The 16978-nt window shown below is 34.7% G+C and overlaps 1 protein-coding gene across 1 annotated transcript in view; it reads left to right on the top strand.

The window, feature by feature from the left end:
* The first annotated feature begins 8458 nt into the window (after positions 1-8458).
* LOC115619952 (sodium-dependent serotonin transporter) overlaps positions 8459-16978 on the top strand; it is a 33151-nt gene continuing 24631 nt past the window's right edge. Inside the window, exons 1-5 of the mRNA XM_030512981.1 lie at positions 8459-8656; positions 10566-10842; positions 15544-15754; positions 15808-16260; positions 16323-16617. Of these exons, the coding sequence (XP_030368841.1) occupies positions 8459-8656; positions 10566-10842; positions 15544-15754; positions 15808-16260; positions 16323-16617 (1434 nt within the window). The remainder of the gene's footprint in view (positions 8657-10565; positions 10843-15543; positions 15755-15807; positions 16261-16322; positions 16618-16978) is intronic.

Here is a 16978-nt window from a genome sequence, read left to right as displayed (position 1 = left end):
CCAATGCTTCATACATTCACCATCCTTTTGAAATGAGCGCCGTCCGATAATGAGCATCCAAGTACTCAATCCAACAGCTCAATCCGTCACTCATTCAATCACAGTCGCGACGATCGCAAATCTCTCGTTCGCCTACCTCAACCACATAAAATGTGTTCAACGCAAGGCGCCCGCAATCAGTACACTTTAGATACCGAACCCGTAACCGTCGCCGGGGCCGGTGCCGCACGCCGAAAGTCAATTGTAATTAAGCTGATTTATTTATTTGACTCTTTGTCAGCTCTTTTCCACGGATCCGCGTCTTTGTCTGCGTCTGCGCCCGCGCACCTCTCTATAATTTACATACGAGTTGAGGCGCATGTGATTTGTTTTCTTGTGGCGCCAAAGCAGCCAAATAACCGCAGGCGATATGAGCTGGCAGATAATACCCGAAAAGCTAAAACCAAATAATAAATAAGTGCCAAATTATTTGGCTACTCATGCCAAGTGCCAGTGCCCGTTGGCAGCTACTGATAAATGGAACGGGTGCGGCAATTACCTTTTACACTATTGTTTAGCCCGATTGGTCCCACACATAAATCAATAATATTCCCAATAAATATGGCATGTGATATATAAAATATAAATGATGATAGAGGTATTGAAATGCAGTCCAATTCCTCGAATAATGTTCGAAATCAATTGTGAAATACATGTGATGCGTTAATTATATTCCTAATTAAAACTAAAGCCAAATAAACATCAATACATCAATTGTTCAATGCACACAATATTAATAATAATGGATTAACAGCCCCAAGCATACAGTATTATAATATTTTAGTTCAATAAAGCAATTAATATTTTGCAATGAATGGAAATCAAAGCAAAAAGTGAATTGTTTTTAAAAAAACAAAACCTATCAAAATGGAATATCAGTGAACCGTTTTTTGCAGTTTTTGGCCGATAATGGTAAGTTGTATATAAGTTCGAAATAAATTTAAGGAAAATGTTAATATTAAATAATTAATAATTAATAATACGTATGGCTTAAAGGATAAACTAATTTAATACACTAATAGTTGATGTGGAAACAAGACCTTTTAATTTAGTGGCCCTCACGTTAGAGCAAGCCCGACAGTCCAATACCCTGTACCCAAGGAAAGTATGTTTTAAAGTATCCTAAGAATAAGAAGGGCAAACCGGCTACTTCTCTTATACATTTGCTTAAAACGAAATTTCAAACTGAAATAGAGTTGTTAAAATTATTAGTATGCAATGTTTTGTTTTCCAACCTTTGGAATTGTGGACAGTATTCAAGAATCTCTATAACGGGGGAAGAAAATAGCAAAACCTGTATTACCAAGGCATTAGGAGGTTCATTATAGCAAGTTTGATCTGCATCCCGGCATTTATTTAAACAGACGGACATGGCTGCATCTGATTAAGAATATATTACTTTATGGGATCGGAGATGCTTCTTCTTTTTGTTACATACTTTCCACAAACATAATACATAAGTATACTCTTTTTCCCTTTCGGGTACAGATTAGAAGAATCTTGTTCTGAGTACGTTCAAACTCGAATAGTCTTGATTATAAAATATTTTAATCCCATTGATTTGATACAAAAGATGATCAGGTAAAATTTTTATAATATTTGTATGCAGTTAAGCTATATCTGATTATAAAAAAAAAAATTTACTACTTTGTTACATACATTCCACTATCATGTATACCCTTATTCTCTTCGGGTACAGATTAGAAAAATCTTGTTTTAAGTACGTTCAAACTCGAATAGTCTTGATTATAAATTATTTTAATCCCATTGATTTGATACAAAAGATGATCAGGTAAAATTTTTGTAATATTTGTAAGCTATATCTGATTATAAAAAAATTAACTACTCATTTTTTGTGCTACTCATATTTTCTGTTTCTGTCATATTGTATTTGTTTGTTTATTAATTCCTAGTACGACAAGAAGATTTCTTATAAATTAATGTACTAGGCACAAAGTATGCAATTTTCTTAGATAAAATTAATAGTGATGTTTATAACCTACTTAACCTATTTTTATAAGATTAATATTATTAATACATACATTTAAGGCGTGTTATACTCTGTAAATGAAATGTACAAGAGTATATTAGGTTTGCGCGAGCTGAAAAATGTAACAGGCAGAAGGAGGCGTGGCAGACCCCACAAAGTACATATATTCTTGATCAGCATGACGAGACGAGTCGATCTAGCCCTGTCTGTCCGTCTGTCCGTCCGTCCGTCCGTCCGTCCGTCCGTATGATCACCTAGATATCAGAGACTATAAGAGCTAGAGACACCAAATTTTGCACAAAGATGCCTTATGTGTGTACGCTTTACGAGTTTGTTTTATTTTTTTGATTTCCCCCCCCCCCCCCCACTTCCCCCCTATGGGGGTTTTCCCGATTTTCCATTCGTATAATCGCCTATATCTCGGAGACTATAAGACCTAGGAACACCAAATCCCAGATGCCTCATGTGAATACGCAAAAAATGTATATTTTGGAATTTCCCTCCCTCCCCCCTCTCCACCGCAAATGCACTTTTCTCTAACTCCCGTAATTCTTGGAATTTCTAAATAAAATTTTGGAAATACCCCCAGTTGGTTATTATGTGTCCGTATGCCAAGTTTCATTATGATATACCGATTTAACAAGAAGTTATAACCATAAATATATTTGCTGCTGCAGCGCTGCTCAAGCGCTGCCCGCGGCTGTTGTTGATGTTGCTGTTTAGTTGACTGCGAAAATGTTTACACAGACACAAATAGACGCGCATAAACATACATACACTCACATAGACGCAATTGCTTGGTATATGTGCAATTATATACCCTTTACGAGAGTTCGAATACCGAGAAAGGTAAAATCGATCAAATTTTTTTAAATTTTCTTATTTTTTTTTCTATAATTATTGTAAACATATGTACAGAGTATTTCAAAGTCGGGACACCCGACTTTAGCTTTTTTACTTGTTTTTCTTTCGGTTTTTTCCTGTTTTTTTTTTTTTATTATTATTAATACATATATTTAAGGTGATTTTTCTTTTGCTCTTATCGTTATCATTAAATTAGTACAAAATAGTTGCCTAATATACCTGGCTCAAGACTCAAATTATTATTGTTTCCGTTGGGTTTTAATTAGATAAAACCTCAATTTGAAATGAGACTTTCATTAATTTTTTGGATAATATGCTAACAGTACATAAATTAACGATAAAATACTAAACAATATTGTTGTTTATATTTAAAGTGTTTTGTGGCTAAATAATCGAATTGTGTGTTTCATATTCCCCAACGACAACTAGCTATACGCAACCTATAAGCGCATATTTTAAAAGAAAGCAGCTTCGAATAAATGTCGTTCATTCAACTGCCATTGTCGAAACACATGAAGCTAGTTCCTCATTTGTTTGGCAAGCAGCAACAGTTTGTTGCAATTTAAGTTACACTTAAGCACCAGCCCACCTGTTTGAGAGGCAGCTCCTTCCCACACACACTTGACTCCACTCAACGCCCATTCCCCAGTTCTTACCAATGGCCCGCATATTTAACCAACACACATACGAGTACACTCTACACTGGTGTGTGCTGTGCGCACACGACTGACATGTCCTGGCGCCGATTGTGGTGCTCGGCTTCATCCTGGCGCCGATGTCTCGACCGCCTGCGCATTTTCAGTATAAAAGGAGGCGTCAGGCTCGATTTCTCTGCAGTGCCAACGGCGAGGCGACGCGCGTCTCTTAAAATACTTTGCAGTGGACTCCAAAGCTAAACATTTAAAACCTGCATATAAAGCATATAGAAAATATAAATTAAAGTTGCTTAATTGTGTTTAAAAATTGCCTCAAAATGTTACATTTAAAAACGCTGTAAAAATCGCAAAGAGTGTTGTGAATTTTATTTTACAAATAAATAGGTGAAGTACTGAGAAATTTAAGCATATTCAATTTTATCTAAATTATTTCCAAGGAACTAAGATTTATGTATACAAATTTTATTAAATTAAATACGATTCCCTTATTCACAATAATTTTTAAAAAGAAAAGTAATTCAATTGTTTTATACAAATATTTTCACCTAAATTTCATTAAAAAAAACAACATTTTTCCAAATAAATATTAAATTTTTAACAGTAATGAGGCTTTCTAAAATGGAAAATATTTTAAATTAAAATGTACAGGTATAAAAATAAATATGTTCTACTTTATTTCATTTCTATACATACATTTAACTCCAATTTAAAAAAAAAAAACCAACATTTTTCCACATAAATATTAAATTTTTAACAGTAATGAGGTTTTCTAAAATGGAAAATAATTTCAAATTTCAGGTATACAAATATATATTTTCTACTTTATTTCATTTCTATACATACATTTAACTCAAATTTAAAAAAACCCAACATTTTTCCACATAAATAATAAAATTTTAACAGTAAAAAAAATGAATAATTTTAAAATGGAGAATAATTTGAAATAAAAGTAAACATATTTTCTGCTTTATTTTATTTCCATATTTTTAACTCAAATTTCATAAGCAACCAATATTTTTGCACATAAATAATACATTTTTAACGATAATGAAGCTTGCTAAAATGGAGAATATTTTAAATAAAAATAAATCTACTAAAACATTGTCTAAACACATTTTCTAACATTTTCATGTTTATATTATTATCTTAAATTTCATAAAAAAAACCACAATTTTCCCACATAAATCATAAATTTTTAACAGTAATGAAGTTTTCTAAAATGGAGAATAATTTCAAATAAAAATAAATCTACTAAAACAATTTCTTCTTTATTTCATTTGTATATTAGAATTGAATTTTTAACGAATATGTTGGCAGAAAGGTCGCGCAAAAGAGCTGTCTCAATAAAATCTTTGATTTAATGCCTAGCCAATTAAAAAAAACAACTTAAATTAAAATTAAAACAACATTGTATGTGTTTCTAAAACTCTTCGCCTTCAGCACATTTCTTGACATTCACAAATGCACTCTCAATTTAAAAATATTGACTTTTCATTTTAACTTTTCGATTTTTTATTACTTTATATTATTATTTTTAATGGCTATCCAATTAAATAAAAAAAAATAAAAATAAAACAACATTGTATGTGTTTCTAATTTAATCTAATACACAAATGCTCTCTCAAATTAAAAATATTAAATGTTTCCAACACACAAATTTTAATCGAAAAGTATTCGGACTTTTCATTTGAACTTTTCGATTTTTTATTTCTTGGTATTATTATTTTCAAAGTATTGCTTTATTTAGCGTTCAATTATTAAAGAATATGCGGACATCATATTCTTGGCAAAATTATATAAAGTTAATCCGGACTAACGCGTGTCTGCAAATAATTTATATACTATATCTATATACTATATCCATGCAACTGGCGCATGTTGTGCTGTTATCAAATGAATATATATTTAAACCCCTTCAATGGCTAAGAAAAAAATACGTCCAAAGTTCACCAGCGCCCTTCTCCCATATCTCTAAGTGGCTTTTAATTACTTTAAAATTGAGGTTTCATTTCATTCAATAATTAGTCGCATAGGCGTTGTTATCAAAGTTGCTTTTAAACATTTCTGAGTGTTGCATGTAAAACGTGTTTATTCCATTATTTTGAAATTAACAACATTGCAGAGAAAACAATTAAAAGATATGCCAGAAGACGCAAATATCTCCCCCTTTGCTTACGACAAAAACTGGTCTTAGGAACTTCGCATTTGAAATAATTATATACGAGTATGAAGGAAACCAAATAATAAGGAGAATTCCTTTCATATTGTGTGTTCATTTCCCTTAGCAAGAAACTAATGTCAAACAGGAAACTTTAGCGATTGTCCTATTTAAATATCCAGAAGGCTCGCATTCAAGCACTACAATATAATATTCACATATCGAGACTCCCATTAGGTACACAATCGTGGCTCAGATGTGCCATCATTTCGATGAACTTGACCAAAAATCCGAGCCGAAGGCTACACACAAATGCATTGATAACGTTAATGGGGATAAGGTCAACAAAATATTTACAACATTGACATTGAACGGCAACATTTTGGTTAAAGCGAATGAAATGGGGGCCAACCAGTTGGCCACCTCTGACCATAGCGGCCAGCCCAACCGCGTCGGCACACATACTACTATATAGTACATATTTTACAGGGAAAGGAGACCTCGGGGACTCCGCATACTTTAAAAGTGTGTGTTTGTCGTTAAAACGCATACAAATTTTTTGCAAACAAGCCAGGGGTAGTCATTACCGATAGTTTCCATTGCAAATATATAAAAAGTCAAACATTTTACAATTAAAATTGTTTCTATCAGCAAAGGTTTCATAATTTAATAATTATCGATAGTCATTACCGATAGTTTCCATTGCAATAAATATAAATATAAATAATCAAAAAGAGTACAATTAAAATTGTTTCTATCAGCAAAGGTTTCATCATTTTCCTCAATTCCTCCAAAAAAGAACTTAATTGATACCTTTATGACATACATTTGAAATTGGTGAATAAAATTTGCATACCACTTTTTTAAGGGTTTAGATGTGATTTTATTTTAGATTTTAAACTATCATAAAAGCGCTTGACCTAACACTGCTAAATAAACATTTCTTTGAACAAAACTTACCTCGGATTCCTCTAAGAGCAGAGGATGATACGAATTTCCCAAATAATAGGCAGTATCGTGTTCATATCTTTCAATCCAAAATATAGTTATTGTTTTTTTGAAATTCGGTTGGAAATTATTTCGATATTTAGCTCAAAACTCTGACAAAGTGCAATGGAAACTTGAATCTTATATTTTCTATAGACATATTCTATTACCCCGACAGGCATAAATAAAACCAAATTTTTATTTTATTTTATAAGTTTTATACATAATTCATATCAACCATCTATTGACTGCACTCAAAATATGTTAATTGTTTATACTTTATTTAGGAATTTATTAATCTTAATCTAATTCTTTTAAATTGCTACATTTTCATCAAATAATAACAATATTAAAGTTTATAAAAATGTTGCTTTCTTATTGAACATTACAGCTAAATAAGGTGTGCGAAATAAGTTTATGAGAGAAATTAAATTTTTGATTAAGCAACTATGTTTTATTATTCTGTCTCGCATATAACAGCACTCCCAAAAGTACTTTAAATGCTATATCTAAAAAAAATGGCTTAGGACAAATAACAGAAAATAGATATACTTCCTTAACCTGAACTGGATTCCATGGAATTTATTAGGTTTTGTAGTACTTTTGGGTCAATTTTAGCCAATTCCAGAACAATAGCATCTTTGACATTTTTCAAAGTATAGGAAGGAAAATAACATCCCTTAAGGGTTCCAAATTGGATTCTGAAAAGTTAATGAAAACTTTTCTATAAGCACTTTATCTAAGAGATGAACATATTCAATATTCATTCGAATTGTTCTAATGTTGGATAATGGGGTAATCAAAAGTGAACCTACTTAAACACCTTTTTTGATATTCGATAAAAATCTCTATTATCTCCTTATGTGTATTAGCATGTAAGTGAGGACTAATTTAAAATAATCACACACCTTTTATTCATTGAACTTGTAGATATCGTTTTGGCTAGGACTTTCCGATTTTAGTAAAGAGGGTGAATTTTAGAATTAGGTTCTATGAGATATTTTTCCTCTCCAGGTATTGAGGTTCAACTCGCAAAGTTAACCGATATCAAGCCGGCTTCTACAATTCGCAACTGTATGTTAAAAACTGAGCCAAGGAACTAATGTCTTTACCGACAACTTTCCAAGAGCGATAAATACATACTTATATTTACTTACAAATATGTAAAGGCTAACAAAAAATAACGTATGTACATCTAAGGCGCACCCTAATATTCAATAAAAGCCTTTCAAAGGATTATGCTGCTGGTGTACTTGTGTAATTGCAATACTATATATGTGTCTAGGAACAAATGTAGTAAGTACATACGTATAGTATAGTTTGTATATGTACAAGCGTATTTAAATAGTATGAACATAGATATATACATACAGATATTGTGTACAACATTCGGGTGGAGCCTCATTACCAATTGCTAAGCTAGCCATTTAATTTGTTTCCTCTACCACTTTTGCAGTTTAAAGCCATCCGATTGAAGGCCGTGCCAATGATACCAGAATGTGAAGAGTGAAGGCAAAATGCAATTTATAGTGCACTGCCGACGCTAAACGGCCGGAAACGACGCAGCCAGCTTCCGCCCTCACCTTGAATCCCCCACTTACGCCAACCGCTGTGGAATTGCACGCAACTGCCGTCGGGCTCAGATACGTTCACAGTCTCCGGCTGGCTGCTGTGCCCACACTAGTGCCGCGATCGGCATACACTGCCACGCCCACGCCCACACTCGCACACCACCCCACACACCCGCCTACGTCACCGTGCGCCATGGATCGCAGCAAGAACAACAGCACCGAGTTCGGGCACAACGCAGCGGCCACAAATGCTGCAACAGCCTCAGCAGCTCCCTGGACCAATAACAAGGACTCGCCGAACAATGAGGACGACTCAAATGAGGACGACGGCGATAATGCGACACCGGCCAAGGTGACCGATCCCCTGGCACCACGTCTCACCAACAACGAGGTAAATAAGTTAAACACACTAAGTAGTAAATAAAGCTTGGAAGGCTGAGAAGGCCAGAAATATCCATGGTGGTGGGGGCCCTCACGGGCCACTGTCCTATTGGCAGACATGCATCAAGGCTGAACATTCCGTTCAACGACTTCTCTAGAAGCTGCAGAGACGAGGAGGAGGAGGAAAGTGTGGAGCACCTCCTCTGCCACTGCCCGGCGCTGAGCAGGCGCACTCTACGCACCTTAGGGAAACCCTTCTTAGGCGACCTCTCGGAAATTCAAAATGTGGAGCTCGTGGAATTAACAATATTTTTAAATACCACCGGGTGGCTGAAGGCTGTCCAACAAAACTAGGGATTATTTGGTATTACAACGAGCCTTCTAGGCCTAAGTGGGGGGTGATTATCATCATCTCCGCCATTTCAACCTAACCTAACTTATTTCCTTTCATTTCATTGATTCACAAAAATTGGCATCATAAATTGGTGTGTATCTACAATTAGTTAATAATACTTGTATAGAGTACGGGTTATAAAACCTTATCAACTAAAATATACTTGTATATAAAATGTGTTTTTACAGTTTATGACAGTTTCTAATATGTAAGAACAAAGTGGGGGAAAATTTTATCAAAAAGATTCGAAAGATCACACTACACACTACCGTCGGCAGCAGCAAATTTCTTCATCTTATATTTATATTTTTCCAATCAAACCACATTATGGACAAATGAATATATGCATATATGCAGGATTACCTTTAATAACCGGACTAGTAGTATTTAAAAATTTCAAGAGAACATTTCGGAGTAGCGAGACAATAATTAAGAACTAAATAATAATAACAAAAAGCGATTGTTATTTGTCGAGGATTCTCTTTGTTTTACAAACTTTAACTCCTCTTTTAGAATAATAAGTTTTGAAATGATTTAAAACCGATATCGAACAGATCGCACACATTTGAAACGCTTTTCGAATGTGAGAATTGTTTTGTAGAAAATTATTTTAATTATGTGTTCTAATTTTTAAACAGTCCTGTACTTGTACATACTCGTATATAGTATATGTTTAACAATTTTCAATATTTTCTTATTTTACTTTACTGGTATTTTTATAATTTAACTAACATTACATAAATATTTAAAATACATGTATTGCAGTTTTATGAGTCTATTTAATAGATTTTCATTTAAAAATTAATTTCAAAAAAATATTTCCATAAAAGTTGATAATCTTGATTAAAGAACTATTAAATGGTTTTTATCAAAAATATATTACTTTTCAGAACACTGTTAATTTTGTTTTTTTTATATATATTTGACACATATTTATTGAAAAGAGTAAAATCTGTGGACAATTCTGGGAGCTTTAAAAAGTTGTCCTCCCGGCAAAAATTCAGTTTACTTGTAGAAAACTAGTTGCGTACTTTGTTTTCTAACTGAAAACTAATGGCTTTAATGCTACTAAGTGTAAGGATTAGGGAAAGTACAGTACCCTTCCAACGCGAATTCTATGAAAGAAATAATATTAAAAACCTAAAAAATTAAAATTGTAAATTGTAAATTATACAACTCTAATGGTTTCATGAATAATAATAATAATGAAATAATTCAGATGTATGTAACTGCTTTCAATAAATGGAAACGCTACAATATAGTGGAGCTTTATATAATATATGTAGGTATCTATAGGATAACTTCTCAATTTGGGAAATACAAAGTGTATCTGCTTCAAAAAAGCCCGTTTTCCAAACAATTTCTTTGACGTCGATAAACTAAAAGCAACACATCGTTTTGATGTTCATGTTTCGAGATTCCACAATATTATATAGTATTACAGTTTTATTTTAAACATAGAATTCCTACCAATCTTGTAGTAACCACACTCCAAACTCAATATTTTTGTTCATATTCCTTGCAGCGTGTTTTAGTAGTTTCGGTCACAGAAAGACGTCGCGAAACGTGGGGCCAGAAGGCCGAGTTTTTATTGGCCGTCATTGGATTTGCTGTTGATTTGGGAAATGTCTGGCGGTTTCCTTACATTTGTTATCAGAACGGTGGTGGTGCATTCCTCATACCCTACTGCGTGATGCTTATCTTTGGTGGCCTGCCCCTCTTTTACATGGAGTTAGCCCTTGGCCAGTTTCATCGTTGCGGCTGCCTCAGTATTTGGAAGCGAATATGTCCGGCGCTGAAAGGTGAGCTTTTCAAAAAAAAGAAGTACAATTTAGTTAAGTTTTATATACTTATTAATAAAAATAAAATAATGGCTCAACTTAAAAGGTTCTGCTTTGGTCTAATCATGAAGAAATAATTACGAGTATTTGGCAAAACTTTACAAATAAGCCCGAAGTTTGTTTATACTTCTTTCTAAATCCATAACAGCTATAGAATTTTTTGAAACTAGAATAAACATCTTTAGGATTTCCTTTATAGGGTGACCCGCTTGCTTGGGGCTCAATATTGAAAAAAGTTCTCGTGAACGCGACCACAGACACGAAATGTACATAAAAAAGTAATCGTCAGATATGTCAGGCTTAAAAATCTGCACACAAATTGACAAGATTAAAACTGAGTGGTTTCAGCTTTTTAATTTTAAATTAATTGAAGTTATTAATAGTAAATAATTTACTACATGCCAAGAAACTTTAATTTACATTGTTTTTTTTTTTGGCATAAACTCCAAAAAGGGAGATATCGTATTGGCGCATATAATATTGTTGTTATTAGAAATGAATAGTACAAAATAAGGGCGGATTGAACCACGCCCACTCCTACCTCCCATACGACTCTACGAGCCTGTGAGAATTTTCAGTGTATTAAACTATGTATTTGTTTTGTTTTTAATTATAATAACAAGATATTCACCCCTCCCCTCTGTCCCCTCTGTAATTTCGTCAATACTGTCCACATTTCAAAGGCTTCATAAACCAAACTTTGCATACCTAATCTATATACAATTATACTATATCTTTGTTTTAAATTTGGAGATTTATGCCAAAAAAAAACGGTGATTTAGACATATACGCTTTGCTTATAAATCTGAAAGCTATGTATTATTCGATGACAAAAAAAAAGATAATAATTTAATTATTATAAATTAAATGATACCCCATTAATTTATAATTATTGTATTTTGTGTGCAGATTGTCTGCCTGAGCTCGTGATGCTCGTGCTAATAACATAATAATAATTGTGAACTTTTTACTGGCCTGTCCGATTCATTCATCATGATGCGAAATTTTTCTATTTAACGGTATTATTGAAATTAATTTTGTCACGCGATGAACAACATCTTAGGCTTAAATATATGTAGGGTCATAGATGCAGAATTATTGTCAGTCAGCAATGTTCTAAATATCAGTTTCGTTTCTCTTTCGACTCAGAGAAAATGTTGCTCCAGTGATTTTTAATATTGATATTTTTATATAAATATACTACACTCGTATATTGCATTAGTACCGATTCGATTTCGATTAAGGCCGCATAGCTTACGGCATTTCACATATGTATGTATCTAGCAGCTACCTGTACTCATAAAATCGCAAATTAAGTGCAAATATTGAATTTAATAAAAGCAAGCAAAAAATATAAAGCAACATATGGATTTATATGTGAAGCGTCTGCGAAGGTTGAAATGCCAGCGGCAAAGTTTGAATGCACACTGTTTGTATCGGAAAAAAAATCTACAGATATATGCATTTAACATGAATTGGTATTAAAATTTTGATTGGGCTTTTAAATGTTTTAATGTGTATCTAATGTGGCAGGGATATTCATTTTTTGTGATTCATTTCGGCACATTGGATGGTAAAAGTGGGTCGCCATTATCTCAACCCAATAGCCAACCACTTTCGCAAGGACCCGCAGCAGCTGCTTTCAACATACGAAAAGTGTATGCGACATTATCAGTTGGCCGTTGAAAACAACAATAAAACATAAAAGGACACATTTTTGGAGACTTCACATTGTGGCCCTCCACTTATTACTGTTGACAGGCCAGGGCCGGGGGCTGAAATTTGGCATATATGTTGCAACAATTAATGCTCCATTCAAAACAAGCTGAATAGCGAGCAAATCAGGGAAGCGCGAACTCAAATTAAATTTACAACGACTCGGGCTGTCATCTGTTCCAGAGACAAGCTGGAGACAAGCCGAGTATTGGTTGGGATGAGACGATGAGCTATCCTTGTCGCAAAGTTTAGATATCAAGTTGATAATTTCATTAAACGTTCCAACAAGTGAGCACAAAGTTTCTCTCTGAAATGGATTTGCTGTGGCTTTTTGCGCTTTAAATTTGACGCTTAGATGCACAGTTGCATTCAATGCCTCCATCGACTTCGACTTTGCGCTGAGTCAGTGGCCTAGTCTGGGGCTTTCAGCAGAACAGCAGAACAGCAAACATCACTTTGTGGTAGTCATCATTTGCTCAACAAGTGTTTGCTCTGGCGAACCTTTTTGCCAACTTGCCAAGCGATTAAAATGAATGGGTGAAGATGGCAGGAAAGGCAGGAAAGAAAATGAAATGGGCCCCACGCCGCCCCCCCCCCCCCCTTACATCCCCACCACACTCGCTCAAAGCTGTGATTCACAGCCACGTGAGGACGTGTCTTATTGGCCTCATAAGTAAACTGAACGCTGACAAACGGTGTATATTTAGTCGCAAACTAGACTACGTTGCTAAAACGCCGCCATTGTTATCAATAAGCGAAAAAATACCAAATGTCACGAGGGATACTTGTATTGTCGCTGATGCTTCTCTCAGTTATCAATGCAGATTCAAATTCCCCACAGGTTTCCCTTTCATTACGACAAATGGTGAGCAACTTTTCAGTGGCAGTGCAGCACAGAGCGAGACACAATATTTTCTTTATATACATTTACTAGCTTTCACAAAAATTACAAAAGTTATAAATTTTATAACACACACTCTTTTCGCTATGAGTTACTAAAAAAAAGTTTAATTATAGACAAAGTTTATTATATTGATGATTGTTTTTGTTCTTTTTTAGATTTTTGTTATTCTTTATTGAGTCAGAGCTTCCCTGTGAACGATACTTGTATTTGATGTTGTTTTATTTTATGGCAGCAAAATAAATTGATTTTCAGAAGCTCCGACCCGAGATAGGCCAACACTTATTTGCCATGAGCAAAATATTCCTTTCGTAGGCCGATCCGCACTAATTCAAAGGTTTGGCCTAGGGACTTGTTAATAGTTAACGCGAAAGATGTTTTTTACCGGAAATAGAAGCCGTGTAAATGGAATTTACAGATCAACTGGCATCATCAGTATCCTCGGTATATGAGTTGACCAGCTGTTGGTCCTCTGATAATGGTTTAAGTATAGCACTTAAATTCTCCAGTACATGGTCGGAGAGCTTAAATTTCTCAAAAGCATGATGGGAATTCCGATTTTTAACTTCAATTCATGTGGCGACAGTTTAGAAGAACTTAAGGAATTTAAAAATTCCTGTGGGTAATGAACTGTGTCTTCGATATTAGTGACGGTGTCGATCGATTTTTAGTTTTTTATTTGGCTGGGGGCTTTTTAATAATATTGCCTTAATATTTAAAGTGACAAAATGATTCTAGTATGATTCTGAACTGACATCATACTGTTTAGGAATTGGCGTTTTAGCGAGCATCTCTATCTCTTTTGCAAATATAATATAGCCTATGTTAACTGAGGATAGTGTAGCTTTCCAACAATGAAAGAATCCTTTAAATCGGTCCAATAGTTTCGGAGCCTTTTCAATTCAAACAAACAATCAACTCTTTCCTCTTTATAATATCAGTATAGAAGTATAGATGATATAGTTAGTACTAAGCAAGCCCACGTCAAGGTAAAAGTATATTATTTGGCGTCTTTTAGCATCAATTATGCTCCGATTCACAGCCTAACTAAAGATTGGTCAGATGAAGAGAAAAACTTAATTCTAATTAGATTACTGAAGGAGAAAAGAAAGAAAATACTCGAATACTATAACAAGCTACTATAACAAGCAAGTAAGCGAGAAAGATCGTTATGATCCGAAGAAAAACGACGCCATGGTCAGTCTTTTAAATAGCTAAAAAAAAAACACGATGTCACGCAAAGGTTGGGATGACAGTGGAGTGCGAAGAAACTGAATTGCTTCCGGACTCGACTCAATTCCTGATGCCTTTTATACTTCGCAGTTTAATTTGTAATCCAAAAAAGACTCCGAGTTTTTATACATACTATATTTATATTTTATATTTTAGGTTTTTCGTATACATAAGTAACTAAATGGGGCCTAATTCAATGAAAATTATGATCTTAAACTTAGAACAATACAATGGATATCATAGAGGGGACGAGGCTTATAAATAAAGTAAATAATAAAAGTCCAATATGAGTTGTATTCTTTCTCAAGTCGTATTCAGATTATTTTATTCGATTTGAGAAATTTCAGTCAGGTGCCTAACCAGAAGTTTCAGGAGTAAAAAAACAAATTCTATCGGACTCGACCTAATCCCATTTCATACTAGTATAAATTCTCAAATTAAGTAATAACCAGTCTCAAATTTGAACTAGTCCAGAAATTAGAGAACTAATAAGTGTGAGTGCTTTGGTTTCAAGTCGGCTTGAATTAATGCTTATTAAAAGGTACGTGTATGACATAATATCTATATTATTTGTATCAGATTAAGATCTACCACGGAGTACAGATTATAAATAATGGGTAATATCACTATAAATAACAAAAAGGTGTAAGGTAATTGACAAACACAAACAAATAGTCAGAAGCAGTCCTTTAACAGGTCTATAAATACTTGTAACTACATATTTCGAGATGAACTTAATTGTTTAATTTTGTACTTAGAATTTATTTAAGAATAATAATAACGCTATATAATAATAATGCTTTTTTTCGCAGGTGTTGGATATGCAATATGTCTTATCGATATTTATATGGGCATGTACTACAACACCATTATTGGCTGGGCCGTCTACTATCTGTTTGCCTCATTTACCTCAAAACTTCCATGGACGTCCTGCGACAATCCCTGGAATACGCAAAATTGTATGCCAGTCACGAGCGAAAACTTTACTGAGCTGGCCACATCGCCGGCCAAGGAGTTTTTCGAGTAAGTTTTGGAACAAGCTATTCGGACCTCTAGGTATCACCTCTAACTTTTAGACGAAGGGTCCTGGAAAGCCATAAGGGCAATGGCCTGGACTTTATGGGACCGGTGAAACCAACATTGGCTTTGTGCGTATTTGGTGTCTTCATCTTGGTGTATTTCTCCCTATGGAAAGGAGTACGGAGTGCAGGAAAAGTGGTTTGGGTCACAGCATTGGCTCCCTATGTGGTGCTCATCATTTTATTGGTGCGTGGCGTCTCCCTGCCCGGTGCTGACGAGGGCATTAAATACTACCTTACGCCGGAGTGGCACAAACTGAAGAACTCAAAAGTATGGATAGATGCGGCCTCTCAAATCTTCTTCTCGTTGGGTCCAGGCTTTGGTACTCTGCTAGCCCTCTCCAGCTACAACAAATTTAATAACAACTGCTATCGAGATGCGCTAATCACGAGCACCATTAACTGCCTGACCAGCTTTTTAGCGGGCTTTGTCATCTTCTCCGTGTTGGGGTAAGTTAAAAGTGCTTACTCGTCTATAAATTGATTATTTATAATATTGCTATATCGAACAGATACATGGCGTACGTGCAGAAAACGTCTATTGATAAAGTCGGCTTGGAGGGGCCTGGATTGGTTTTCATCGTATATCCCGAGGCGATAGCGACAATGAGCGGCTCCGTCTTTTGGTCGATTATATTCTTCCTAATGCTCATTACACTCGGCTTGGATAGCACTTTTGGAGGCCTCGAAGCCATGATAACAGCTCTCTGCGACGAGTATCCGCGTGCCATTGGCAGAAGGCGCGAACTTTTTGTTCTTCTCCTGCTCGCCTGCATATATTTGTGCGCACTGCCAACAATGACTTATGTAAGTAATAAGATTAGGCACATAAGGCTTACATACAAGTATATATATATAGTATAGGTTTCAGCCACTGTGATTGCTTTAATTAATTGTTATGTAAATGTTCATTTAGATATCTATTTAGTAGAGCCATGCAAGGCTCCTTGGTGGGTCTCTTATGGGTTGCATACCACACTCGTATGTGTTATGCATGACTGGCGATTGTCTTCCGACCAAGCGGCCACTTCACCAAACTGTTTAGATATGCCAGTGAAAAACGATGGATTGCCGTGTTAAGTGCTTTTTATCGTTCATTCAGTTAATCTCACATACTAAGCCACCACCGACTGAGCTGAGTTGATAGACCAGCACCAGCACCAGCCCT

Source organism: Scaptodrosophila lebanonensis, unplaced genomic scaffold (genome assembly GCF_003285725.1).
Source record: "Scaptodrosophila lebanonensis strain 11010-0011.00,11010-0021.00 unplaced genomic scaffold, SlebRS2 tig00000001-arrow-pilon, whole genome shotgun sequence".
NCBI lineage: Eukaryota > Metazoa > Arthropoda > Insecta > Diptera > Drosophilidae > Scaptodrosophila > Scaptodrosophila lebanonensis.
Note: the sequence above shows the minus strand (reverse complement) of the source record. Positions and strands in the feature narration are given on the sequence as shown.